Genomic DNA, 14,580 nt, shown 5'->3' on the forward strand with positions numbered 1-14,580 from the left:
CAACGCGCCACGGCTTAATTTCCACGAAGGTGTTAGTAGGGCTGAGAAACAAGACGAGCAACTGGTTCTTTGGCTTGGCAGGCTAGGCTAGGCTCGGCTCGGCTAAGCTCGGCTGGGGTGCCGAGTTAGAGCTAGCTTGTTTAGATAAATGAGCCGAGCACTTGCATGGCAAGCTCGACTCGTTTTACATATTGAATACTTATATATTATATATATAAGAAAAGTGTCTGGTGCTTAATCCATCTGTGAAAAATGATAAAAAATGCGCAAAAGAATGCATTTTTTGGTATTTAGCGACACTTCTGAAACACTAGCAAAAGCCCCCCAAAAAATGTGCACATCTTTTTTGGATTTGTCCGCTAAAGACCTAAAAATACGTTTTTGCATGAATTTTCAGCGTTTGGGTGTCGATTAAGCACGTACCACTCACACTATATATAGTATATATATTTTATTATCAATCACAAAAAATACAGAAATACCTTTTTAAAGAAACGAGCCAGCTCGTGATCAGCTCGTAATGCATTCGGACTCCGCTTGACTCAGCTGATGGCGAGCTCGAGCTAGGGTGTACCCTTAACAAGCCGATCCCCGTTGGTACCTATTACCTATTAATAAACAGGACTCGTTCTATACCTATTAAAAAATATGTTTTATGATTTTTACATTGAAAATTTACGGACCTTAGTCAGAACTTGGGTCAGACCTATATAGGTCGGGTATAAAACTTCATAAACTGTACTCGGCTCCATAGGACTTTAGGGGCTTCAACCTGAATAATCAATAGACCCCTTTCTTTATTACTAAACCCTGCCCCTACCCGATCCAATACAAATCAAAATCGGATCATACCCAAACCCATTATCACCCCTAACGAGTAACCAAGAGAAAAAGAAAAACATAAATCACCATCACGGTGCAAATGCAGTCCAATTTCTTGTTGGATGGTTGGAACTGAATGGCCGCTGCTTAATGAGAACAAGCTGGCTACCTTGAAAATGTGTGGTTGGAAAAGGTCTTGCAGGTTCTCAACGTGGGCCCCTCTTCCCTACATGAAAACAAAGTCAATTCTTTAATTTTAAAATTGGAGTAATCAATGACGCAAGATGAAATCATGCCATGGGATTTGAACTTGCAACGTTCTAAACACAAGGTGATCCTAACAACCATGCGAGCCCTTTGGTACAAAACTCGAATTACGACATGCCTTTTTAAATAGAAGTTTGAAACTTTGAATACCCAAGAAAAAAAAATGAAATTCCATCTTTTCACAATATGGGCAAAGCAAGGACAAGTTCGAAACATGAAAATTATATTTAAAAAAAGTGCCTTCATAAGAAATCAAAGAATGGATCCAATTTTGTTACAGTCTTAAATTTGAATATATATATATATATATATATATATATATATATATATATAGAGAGAGAGAGAGAGAGAGAGAGAGAGAGAGAGAGAGAGAGAGAGAGGAATGAAAACCTCTACAATGAAAAGGGTCTCAAACCTACCAAATAGAAAATTTTTGGTGTTTTTTTTTTTAAATTCAGATCATACAGATGTGTTCAGCATGATTGATTGACTAGAAATCGAATCATGAATTTTGCATAGAAAAAATGGTATTTGGAGTCTAGAAAGTTTATGAAAATTGTGGGATGTTGATTTTCCAAACTTATAAAAACCTATCCATGCATCGGAATTAAATGCTCCAATAACTGATTTCCATAAAAACAAGCATACAGATCACATCTGTACGTCAACATTTAAAAAAAAAAAACCAAAGCCCAATAAAACGTTCATTTGATAGTTTTGAATGGTTTTTCATCAGAAAGGTTTTCAAAATCATGTCAACATTACTTACAAATAGCACCCTAAAGATAGAGGGCTAACAAGATGTCATCTCTTCAAGTCAATGGTTGACAATAAGTCGTGTTTCAGGTATTACTACCGTGGGGTCGCCTGCATGGCCAGTGGGGTGGTTGTGAAGGTGCTGAGATGAAGGCACCCGATCAAACCCCACCGATTTGGTAAGTGGGGTCCTGTGTCAAGCTGAAAGCCCAAGATCGAATCCTTCTGTCACATGGGTGGCTGTTGTTCTAGTAGGGAGTCCGCCTTACCCCAGCTTGCCTTTCAAAAAAAAAATTGTGTTGGGCCTTGTAGGGCAGGGTGGTTGTCGGGCCTCACCCGGGGTTTTCCTCGCTTCGGCGAGGGTTCCTCGTTATAAAAAAATTAAATAAAAACCTATTTCAGGTATTCTTTATGAATTAAACCATTTAAAAAACATCAACTTGTAGATTGGGAGATGGTTGTAGAAGAGGAGAGAAGAAAGAAACGGTCAAACAAAGATGGGAAAACACAAGAATTGTGATCTCCAATTTTCTTACTTTCCCACATATTCCCAACCAATATAAGAACCACAAAAATACTTCATTTCTATCACTACCCACTTTGACATATGAACTCTTCCCACCACATTGAGAGAGAGAGAGATGAATACGGTTGGGGAGAAGGCAGTGAGTTGCTTGGGGAGGGGATTTGACATCACCAACGATTTCAGGCTCAAGTATTGCAGAGGGGAAGGGAGGCTAGTGATGCTCAACGAGGGGGAGACCAGAGACCTCCTCATCCCGGGGTATGGTACCGTGAGGGACGTCCCTATAGACATCAAGTGCGACAAGGGAGAGCGGATCCGATACCAATCCGACGTCATTCAGTTCAAGCAGGTGCCACCCTCCTTCATCAATCTCCGTCCATCTGTCTTCTTGTTTTGTTCTCTCCTTTACTGAGTTCGACAGATGTTCGATGCTCGCAAGGGCTCCACCTTCCTGGCTAGTGGTGACCGTGGTTTGTAACCTGACACAGGACGACCACGGTTCGAAACCCACGGGAGAAGACCCACCTGCAGCCGATGATTGGGGGGAGGTGGTCTAGCAGGAAAAAAAAAGGAGAGTTTGATGGTGTTGATTTGATAGCACAAAAACTTTCGGTTTTATGAGTTGGATCTTAAAGAAAATCCTGATCTTCCGATTTGATACTCGTGTGCATCTCCTACAAAATAGTTAAAAATCCTAAAAAAATTTCATGTTTTTGTGTTCTTGATATAGTTTTCCGATCGTCCAAAGTTTTCTGACGATTTTCTTGTCTTTTCTAGTCATGGTAACGGTATTTTAGTAACCAAAATTATTACTGCGAAAAAAAAAAACTATGGCGATTTTATTCCATTGGGTGTCGGGTTCGGGTTTTGCCGGGTTAAAAAATGGACCCGCATAATTTCAAAAAGTTTTTTTATTAAAATACATGTAAAATATTTAGGTCGGGTCAGGTACCCAGCAAAATAGTCAGGTCAGATACCCAGCAAAAAATCATGACCCAAAAAACTATGGCGATTTTATTAAAATACATGTCAATTTTTTTTAAAAAACAACTTAAAAACCCATCCAAGCTCGGTAAGCACACCGTAAGTAAAAAGGATATATATATATATATATATATATATATATATATAGGGGTGGCAATCGGGTCGGGTTGGGTTGGTGGGTTGGCGTGTCAGCATACCTCAACCCGAACCCGACCCGTTTATTAAACGGGTCGGCTGTGGCAAACACGAACCCAACCCGTTTAATAAACGGGTAACCCGACACGACCCACCAACCCATTTAATAAATGGGTTGGGTCGGGTAAACGGATTTTCAGGTTGGCGGGTCAGGTTGGCGGGTTGACGGATCGGGTTGACAGGTAGGCATGTTGGCGGGTCTGGCAGACGGGTTGGCGGGTTGACCCACCGCCTAACCCGTTTATTAAACGGGTCAGCCGGGTTGGCGGGTTGGCATACCCCCAACCCGAACCCGACCTGTTTAATAAACGGATTACGCGGGTAGACCTGTTTATTAAACAGGTTGGCTTAAGCCCAACCCGAACCCGCCTAAGAGTAGGGTTGGCGGGATAATAAACACACAGAGTTTTAGGCTGTCAAGGATAGTGACCGTATGTACAGCAGTCCAAGCCAGAGCCCCCTAAGCACTTGAGGGTCCGTGCAAATATCAAAAAATGATGGAAAAAAAAACCCTTAAAGGCCGTGATATACATATTTGCCGTGTGAATCAAGGATTTGAGAAACTTGGGAAGTCAATTACTTAGAATGTACCAAAATTTCACAACTCAAAAATCATGATTTTACTTAGACAACATATGATTAATGGTAGGCAAATTGACTTTGGGGTGACAGATGAGCGACCTGTTCAACCAGAAGAGCAGCATTCCAGGCAAGATTCCCTCGGGATTGTTCAATTCCGCGTTTGGATTCAACAACTCGTTGCCGTGGACGTCGGAGGCATCGGAAACAAAATCGTTGGCGTTTGATGGCTACTTCATCTCCCTCTTCAACATCCACATCGATCGTTACCCTCTCCTCCTCTCCGATCACGTCAGAAATGCTGCCCCTTCTATGTGGGATCCCGTTGCCCTCGCAAGGTGAGTGCTGGCTGGCCTAGGGGTGGCAATCGGGTCAGGTTGGCGGGTTGGCGGACGGGTTAGTGGGTTTACCCGCCCACCTAACCCGTTTATTAAACGTGTCAACCGGGTTGGCATACTCCTAACACGAACCCAACCCGTTTATTAAACGGGTTCGTTTTTGCCCAACCCGCCTAAGAGGTGGGTTGGCGGGTCGTGTCAGGTTTTGCCACCCCTAGCTGGCTAGTTCTTTTTGGTAGTAATACTAAGCCAAATTTTAAACTTATTTGCCGCATACACGGACTTTGCTCATCTGGTAGGGGCGACTTGTGAATGTCACCAATTCAGTTGGCAGGATGTCACAAGTTCGCAACTCAAGCGTGTGCTTTGCTGTTAGGCTAAAGCTGAGTGTATTCCCTGATAGGCAAAGGAGACCTCGAGTTTCACACCAATGAACTTGTCCTGAAAAGCTTAACCTGTATGTGTGTGTGTGTGTGTGCACGCACGGGCGTGCACGCTAATTAGTCCTGCTAAGGTAATCCAACCATGTGGGCTAGACATGGATATATAAGGCTACACAAAGGTTGTACCAATGGGTGCTCCGCCTGTTTGGTAGAAGCTGTCAGTGCAAGTCTCCTCGTGGTGGGATGTTGCAGGTTCAAAACCCAGTGGTACATTGAATAATAACCGGTCGGGTCTGCAAACCTCAACTTACCTTTCAAAAAAAAAAAAAGGCCACAGAAAGTTTGGGGTCTCATTTTAGACATATGCAACGAATATGGACAATATTTTGAAAATATCGTTCCAAAAAAATTTATTTTTAAGACATATTGTCTACTTGGAAAATATCACATTGTTATTGCATGGCAATGCAAAAACACTTTTTATATTTTTATATTTTTTCCTCACTTTTATATATGTTTTATTTTTATCTATGCTGATATTTTCTCAAAATTTTCACAGAGTCCAAAACAATTTATTTTTCCCTTTCAGTCGTCATGTCTAGCTGTTGCATTTTTTGTCTGTTTTTTTCTTTGATTGATTAATGAATCGATTCTCTTTCAATTTCAAAAAAGAAGAAAATGAATTATTGCGAGATTTTTCCCAAGAAGAAAAGTTTTGACAATATTTTTTATAGACACCATCTTTTTCGGCCAAAACAAAGGGAAAAAAAGGAAAAGATAACCAAGTCTAATATTTTCCATGATAATCTTGTTTTATTTTGTCACACTGAGGAAAGCGGCATTGGATCGAAACTCCCCTATAATCAACCAGTTAGCTAGCTTTCTAGCACCAATCATAATCATAATCATGCATTAATGCTAATGCAGATTCATCGAAACTTATGGGACCCACATCATAGTTGGATTGAGTATTGGAGGTCAGGATGCCGTGTTTGTGAAGCAGGACAAGTCTTCAACCATGCCACCTTCTGAGCTCAAGCAACACTTGGAGAACCTTGGAGACCAGTTGTTTACAGAGGCATGTGTTATTCCTCCACTCCATAGGAAACATAAAGAACATAGAAGCAAGGTAAAAGTTTGAAGTATATATATATATATATATATATATATACACTTCATCCCTTCTTGTAAAGTTTATTCATGTGGTTCTATTTTTTCTTTTTGCTCTTTCCTAATGCAGATTCCAGGGGCTTTCAATGTTTTTGAACCCCAACCTCTGAGCTTAGAGAGCTTCTCATCCATGGCAAGCAAAGATGTAAGTTGAAGTTTCTGTGACAAATATCGCGAGGTTTATAAAAAAAAAAACTTGCCTATATATCGTGAGAAATTGCCTGGAAGTTTAAAACGACAATTTCTTCCGAGATTTTCAAACCGTGACAAATATCGAGATATTTATCGTGAAAACCCCTGAGTTTTTTTATTTTTAAAAGTGTTTTATTTATATTTTCTTATAAAATTATTTTTTATATTTTTTAATTTATTTTTTATTTTCAAGATTTTGCCAAAAAAATGCAAGATTTATGAAAATTTTCAAAATTTCCTGAGTTTTTTGTTTGCCTAGATTTTGCAGGCTATAACTTTTGTCACCATGGTTGAAGCAATGATGAGGATGATTGTTGTGGTCTGCATTTTTTTTTATATATTTATACAGAGAAACCACCCCCAAGTTCATAGACCTAGCCCTGTGTTGGCTTTGCTTGCCGTAGTTATGGTCGTTGTCCTGGCAGTGAAACTCCGTGGGCTTATCTTTTACCTTCAAAAAGTTGCCAAACTTTGGCTTGCGCAAGGGGTGACACTCATGGGATTTGAACCTAGACCACCTGCCTAGCGAGGTAGGTCCCATCCCAAAATATATATATATATATATATATGCCAAACCCCATTAGGACATATTGTTGTGGCCTGCATGATATTCAAACTTATGATGTCATATGCCTAATTTTCAAAATATGACCATGTATCAGTCGGCTATGTCACAATGACACCCCCATTTTGAGGGCGTGCCATGGGTGGCACGAGTTGGACATGAATTAACATGCCGACACGGCCATAAAAAATACTAATATTATTTTACAATTTTAAATATTATCTTATTATATTTTAATAATATTTCAGTAAACAAAGATTTTTATATATTAAAACATCAAAAATAGTTTTTATTTATTTAAATATATTCAAAAAATCGGTGTTGCCGTATCTTATTTATGAAAAAAAGTTTGAACGTGTGTCGAACTCGAGTTATATATGTATTGGGTCAGACTCGTATCTTTGTGACATAGTCAATGGATATAAAGGTATCAACAGGTTGGACCTTCATCGGTGACTCAGGTGGGTGAGGATTAGGGGTGGACATCAGGCCGGCTACCTAATTAAGGAGCTGTCAGATACCACGCCTGAGATTTGCCAGGCCAGGCCCGACTCCACCCCGGAAGCTAAACCGGACCTATTCTGACCCAGGCCGCTAGATTCTAGACCTTTAATTGGTCGGGGCTAAAGAGCCCAGCCAAAGCCCAATTATAACCATGTCGGGCCTTGCAGGCCCATAATCGGATCGGTAGGATGTCCACCCACAGTAAGGACTCAGATCACCGGACATTAATGAGGTACTAAAAAAACCATACCCAAAGTTCTATACGGATTACATAAACCAGACCCAGCCCATACACAGTAAAATAATGTTTATTTTGTAGATTTTAATCAAACTGTGGTCGGGTCTGGTATGAAATTTCATAAGCCATATCTAGCAATGTGCACTAAACTATAGCGTGTTAATATTGGGATAAAAACAAGAAATTTTAACGATATTTCCCACCGTGTTAATATTGGGATAAAAATAAGATATTTTCAAAATATATAGGTGTTTTTGAAATAGGGTAAGTTGCATATAGATGCACAAACTGTAGCGAATTTTCATTTAACCGTTTCAGGTTTCAAATATTTAAATAAAACGTCTCACATTTTCACCTGCTCGGTTAGCTGAAGTTAAAATTGTAACCAAGGCACTCCGTGAGTAATTTCTCAAGGCATTTTATCTTAAAACTTTTGAAACCCAAGGCAGCTAAAAATAAATTTGCCATGCATTAAGCACTTCTATATGTAAAATATTTTTTTTAAATGGAAATGTTTTGGCCTCTAAGAATATAACGATAAAATCATATGATAATTTACAAAATATCGCCGTGACATAACTGTTTAATAAACGTCAAAAGAATAAGTGGTAATTAATAACGGTCTTTCTTTCTGTTTGTCCAGGGGATCACGGTGATCTGTTCTAAGAGGGGTGGAGATCCATCAATCAACAGCCACGGTGAGTGGCTTCTCACTGTGCCAACGATGCCGGACGCCATCAATTTTACTTTAATTCCCATCACTTCTCTTCTCGCCGGTGTTCCTGGCAAGGGACTCTTATCTCAGGCTATAAACCTCTATCTTCGTTGTGAGTTTCCTCATCTTCTCACTTCCAATTCTTGGAAATTGCACTGTGATCAGAACTGTCATCTCATCATCTGATATTGTTGCGCTTTGATCGAGTTCTCGTCGGCGTGGCCAGCGGGGTGGTTGTGAGGGTGCTGAGATGAAGGCATAGGATTAAACCCCGCTGGTGCGCAGGTGTGTCCGTAGCTTTCAGAGGTGGGCCATGTAAGACACGGTGGTTGTTGGGCAACATCCGGGTTTTTTTTTCGCTTCGGTGAGGGTTTCTCGTCATAAAAAAAAAATACTCCGCCCACAAGGGCTCCGCATAGGGATGGCAGTGGACCGGGGGAAAGCGGGGCCCCGCCCCTGCCTCGCCCCGTTTGGACCGGGGATGAAGGGTATGAAACGGGGATGGAGGCTACTGGATGAAATGGAAAAGGTTGGGTGGATGAAATGGAAAAGTGCTACTGGAGTGCTGTGCGATCGTAGAATGCCATTGCGGTTGAAGGGAAAGTTTTATAGGACGACTATTAGACCCGCTTTACTATATGGTACGGAATGTTGGGCTGCCAAGAGACATCATATTCAAAAAATGAGTGTAGCTGAGATGCGGATGCTTAGATGGATGTGTGGAAATACAATAAAAGATAAGATTCAGAACGAAGAGATACGTAAGAAGGTAGGTGTTGCACCCATTGAAAATAAGATGCGAGAGAATCGTTTACGGTGGTTTGGACATATTCGGCGAAGGCCTAATGATGCTCCAGTTAGAAGGTTGGAGAAATGAGAAAATATATTAGTTAAAAGAGGTCGGGGTAGGCCTAGGAAGACTTGGATGGAGATGATAGGAAAGGATATGAATGCTTTGAACCTCACCGAGGACATGGCGTTGGATAGAAATGATTGGAGGAAAAGGATTCATGTGGAAGACCCAAAATGAATTTCTTTTTTGGTTCATATCGCTGACCCCAATTGTTTTGGGATGAAGGCGTAGTTGTTGTTGTTCGGTGAGGGTTTCTCGTCATAAAAAAAAATACTCCGCCCACAAGGGCTCCGCATAGGGATGGCAGTGGACCGGGGGAAAGCGGGGCCCCGCCCCTGCCTCGCCCCGTTTGGACCGGGGATGAAGGGTATGAAACGGGGATGGAGGCGGGGACGAAGGTTAAAATCCATCCCCGGGCGGGGATGGACATACTCTTTTTCCCGCCGCGCCCCGTCCCCGCCACGATCCCCACCCTGCCCCTGCCACTTTTACCCGCCCCACTGCCATCCCTAGCTCCGCACGGCTGACCAGGTGGGTCATCTTAAGACGTTGACGCATCAAGATTTAAATACCCATGAGTCCTCAAGAGCTTTAGAAAACTGCCCAGGTTGGCCAGCTTAAGGCTTTTAAGTTGAAGGAGGTTGAGAGTTCGATACCTGGGGTGTGCGATCATTTGCTGCAAGTTTTGAGCCAAATGAGAAATGTTCCCCATGGGGCCAGGGGAGTACTCCTGGTGTTTTACACTTAATGTGATGTTCAAACCCCAGCAGCTGTTCCTCCATGCTAAATCCACACACACACAACATATATATATATATATATATATATATATATATATATATATATATAGAGAGAGAGAGAGAGAGAGAGAGAGAGAGAGAGAGAGGTGGAAGCGGCCTAGCCCTTTTTTAATTAGCCTACCGCCAGCTTACTACTAGATAATAGGTGTTTTAGTTTTTTCACAAATCTGACCTTACAGATGTATTGGGTATGGTCCATTTGTTACGAAATGAGGTTTGAATCATTTTTTTCTGGTAAAAACATGATTTTTTAAACATTAAATATTTATCAAAATTATAGAACGTTGATTTTTAAAATTTATAAAAGCCTACTTGATTCTTATAAAATCAAGCTTGTAGATCACATCTGTGTCTGTATGGTTGGGTTAAAATAAATAAATAAAACCCTTTAAAAGTCTAGTAGGATGCTACCACCTAATATATATATATATATTGCCGCAAAGCCGAAGCAGCAGGCTCCTTGGTCGGCAAGGGGATGGCCTCCGGGTTTTATATTGCCATAGCTCGGCAGGACTTTCCAGTATGACAGTATCCTGGACCAACACAGGTTTCCCTATATATATAATAAACAAGAGAAAAAAATCAAATAGTCAACCAACCTGGAGGGGGCCGCTTCGCCTATCTGGTAGGAACAGTTAGTGAACGTCACCTTGTGTTTGGGACGTTGCAAGTTCAAAACCCACTGGTACAGTTGTATAACTAGTGGGGGGTTTGCTTAACCCCATATCTTGCTTATAAAACAAAAAGTGATGGCTGCAAGCCAAATTATCAACTATATTCTAGGTCTGAATTTCAACTAATTATTTTCTATCTGGGTCCAGATAAGCCTCCCATTGAAGATCTAAAGTACTTCCTGTACTTCCAATCTCACAAGATATGGGCTCCAATTCACAGTGACCTCCCTCTTGGCCCTCCTACAAATAGATCCATTCCGACTCCAGACCTGCAATTCTCATTAATGGGGCCAAAACTATACGTCAACACCACTCAGGTAACCTTGCAAACTTTGAAGCACTTTTCTTGTTTCCGTTTTTGCTAGGTACTTTCATGATTGTTATTGCCCATCAAATAATAAGAAGAAAGGAGAAAAACTCTTGGCTTGGTTTTGGTAACAGGGGAATTGAAATTGTGCATCTTCAGGTTATGGTTGGGAGGAAGCCCGTGACAGGAATGAGGTTGTATCTTGAAGGCATTAAGGGCAATAGGTGAGCACTATTCTCCTTGGAGGAATCATGCATGATATAGCTGGTAGGGCATTCATATAACTCCAAATCATTCCAAAAATAATGTAACATGAAAGATATATATATATATATATATATATATATATATATATATATATATATATATATATATATATATATATATATATATAGAGAGAGAGAGAGAGAGAGAGAGAGAGAGGTGCGATTGATACGTGCTAAATGAGTTTTTCTACCCTTCCAGTGTTTTTTTTTTGCAGTTTTGACACTATAAATGTGTTGGGATGGTCGATTTATGAGGAATTCACACCTGGATCATGACTTTTCCATAAAAAAAATGATATTTGGAAACTTGAAAATTTACAAAGATTTTGAACCATTGATTTTTGAACCTTATAAAAACCCACCCATGTATCGGAATCGAACACTTCAAGAGAATCAAGTACATAGATCACATTTGTACGGTTAGAATTTAAACAAAAAATTTAAAAAAACCTTGAAAAATTCATTTAGCATCCATCATTTATCACGTATCATTTTGCACTGACCCATTACTATATATATATATATATATATATATATATATATATATATATATATATATATATATGGAGGGGAGTAATGTCAGATGGCTTAAACGTCGCCGGATGCGCAATCATGTTCTGCATGTGAAAAAAAAATCCTTTAGCGATCGTGGACGCTAAAGACCTTTTTTGAGAGATTTTTTTGCGCCGCTGAATGCACGTGCAACCTGCGGCGCAACTATGTCTGATTAGCGACGGACAAGATGGGTGTCCACTGTTGTATATATATATACATATATATATATAAAGAAAACATAAAATAGAAGAAATTTTTAAAAAGTGCTTTTATTGCACAAAGCCATAAATATCTGAACAGAAACACGACATTTGTTAATTTTTTGTCACAATGGCTTTTTGAAAATATCAAAAAAAAAATATTGATGCTATTTTGTTACACAGTTTGGTAGCAATTGAGCTACCCATACACAAGCGCGATCCCGTCATCCTTGAAGTGGTACCCCATCGTCCAACCGCGTCTGGGATCTCATTGTTGCAAGTTGTTTTGATCAAATCTTGATCTCTTAGATGGATTTAGCATGGTCCATTTGAGAGTAATCAACCATTGGATTATGTTTTTTTGACGAAAATTTTAAATCATAAAATTTTGATATTTTTTGCATTTATTGGTTTTTTATTCATCAAAATTAAAAACATGCAGACAAGTCAGATTCCAGCGATTCAAATGCCGATCTCCACTCGACCCGACTATGCAGATCACATTCATAGGGTCAGATATGATCAAAACAACTTGCTATACTATAGATCTAAGGGGTTTGGCACACTTTGAGGGGGAGCTTGGCCACTAGATGGGTGGTCAAGGTTTCATTTTCACGAGTGTCAAACCTCAGCTGAAGCAGGGTGACTCCCTAGGGACAAGGGGTGCGCCATAGGATTTTTTTTCTTTTTGGAAAGGCAAGGTGGGGTTAGGCAGACCCCTACCAGTTATACTACTATACCATTGGGTTTTGAACCTGTAACGTCTCGACACAAGGTGATGTGCACTAGCTAGCTGCTCTTACCAGACAAGCGGAGCCTTCCTTGGTGAGTTTACACCATCGGGAATGCAACCGTAAGAAAGGCAGGCTAAGTCAGCACGACTTGGTTTCCCCATCCTTCATGAAAAAAAAACTTACGGCAATGAGATCACAGAACTGGTATGATGATGGGATATGACTTTAGGCATGACCAGATCCCCATTGACAAACACGCTACTCACCATTAGGCTTTAAATGGTTTGGATATGGTTGTCTATCGGATCTGAGTCCAGATGCTATTTCCGGATTTGGATCCTTTTAAGTAAAAATGTGCATTGGGGTCAGATTTGGATCAGTATTTTAATTTGGATATGAAATTGATTCGAATAAAAATCCGATCCGTAAATAGCTTCTTTTTTCTGGATCCAATGTTATCATTTGTATTTTGAATTTGGATTCACCCTTACCTCACCAGCTCTGTAACAAATATTGCGAGATTTATGAAAATCTTGTGCCTGAAAGTTTAAAACAGCAATTTCTCGCAAGATTTTCAAAATATCGTGAGATTTATGAAAAAAAACATAAATACCATGATTTAAACACGATATTTACGTTTTAAATGGCTATTTATCATGAGAAAACTGTGTATTTTTAAATAATTTTTAGTAATATTTTCTTATAAAAATATTTTTTATATTTATTTATTTCTTTTTATTGCCGAGATTTTGCCAAAAAATGCGAGATTTATGATTTTTTTTCAATTTCTCGTGAGTTTTTGACAAACGAGATTTTGCCAAAAAAAAAAAACGTTTGTCACTATGCTCATCAGATCTAATTCGGATTTGGATATAATGTTTGCAATTTGGATTTAGATTAAGATCTAGCAGGATCCAGCCCGAATCCGACCTGTTTGCAATCCTACGTACTCACCATGGGCAAAATGGTGATTTGGGTCATGAAAAGAGCCATTGTAGCCTATTAATCTGTGGTTTATGTCACATTCATATCTGCTGATTTTCTTTGTTTTGCATACTTTGCAGGCTCGCTGTCCACCTGGAGCACCTCTCGAACGTGCCATCGTCGCTCCAGACCCGAATCCGAGAGGAGCCGTTTTGGCGCGGAGCCGAAGATTTCGGCGCCGAAGCCAGCCGCTATTATGAAGCCATGCAATGGAAGAACTTCTCGCACGTGTGCATTGCGCCGATCGTGAGCGACGACTCCCCTCCGCTAGGAAGCAAGATGGACGGAGGCAGCGGGGCCTCGATCGTGACTGGAGCTCAGCTCGAGGTGGCGAGGCATGAGTCGAGAAGCGTGCTTCGGCTCCGGCTGGCTTTTGTACGGATGCCAGGCTGCAGAGTCATCAAGTCGGCTTGGGAGCGCAGCGGCTCAGCTAAGTCAGCTCAAAGGTCGGGGCTATTCTCAAGTATGATCACGCCAGCTAATCCAGCCAGTGCGGCAGCAGCCGCCGGGCCGGAGAAGGTGGTCATTGATTCTGGCATATTTCCCGAGGGGCCGCCATCGCTGGCACACGTGCCAAAGGGTCTGAGGTTCGTGGATACCTCGCATGTGTGCAAGGGTTCGCAGGATTGCCCGGGCCATTGGCTCGTCACTGGAGCCAAGCTGGACTTGGACAAGGGAAAGATATGCCTGCATGTTCAGTTCTCCCTGCTAAATTGGGCCTCTGTGTGAGAAAATTTAGCTCATAACCAACCTCAATTTTCATTTAATTTTTTTATTTCTTTATTTTTTTAAATTCAAAATTTTGCTGATGGGTAAGAGGCTAGGAAGTACTAACCTATTTTTTTCTTCTTTTTAACTTATTGTGTAATATATTCACAATCTTTGATTTTTAACTTATTGTATAGTATATTCAATTGCTTTGATGTATGATACAAGAGAAGAGCTGACTGTAAATTGATAAATGTATGAAATA

The 14,580-nt window shown here is 40.5% G+C and overlaps 1 protein-coding gene across 1 annotated transcript; it reads left to right on the forward strand.

Annotated features, from left to right (window-relative positions):
• Positions 1 to 2,486: 2,486 nt before the first annotated feature.
• On the forward strand, positions 2,487 to 14,336 carry LOC149816300 (MACPF domain-containing protein At1g14780-like). The gene is made up of 8 exons (XM_089986868.1): positions 2,487 to 2,720; positions 4,223 to 4,467; positions 5,778 to 5,979; positions 6,091 to 6,165; positions 8,163 to 8,346; positions 10,709 to 10,878; positions 11,028 to 11,092; positions 13,688 to 14,336. Exons 1-8 carry the CDS (start codon positions 2,487 to 2,489, stop codon positions 14,334 to 14,336), a joined length of 1,824 nt encoding a protein of 607 aa, XP_089842994.1.
• The last annotated feature ends 244 nt before the right edge of the window (positions 14,337 to 14,580 follow it).

This window comes from Nuphar pumila, chromosome 14, assembly GCF_984573655.1.
Source record: "Nuphar pumila chromosome 14, dmNupPumi1.hap1.1, whole genome shotgun sequence".
Taxonomy (NCBI): Eukaryota; Viridiplantae; Streptophyta; class Magnoliopsida; order Nymphaeales; family Nymphaeaceae; genus Nuphar; species Nuphar pumila.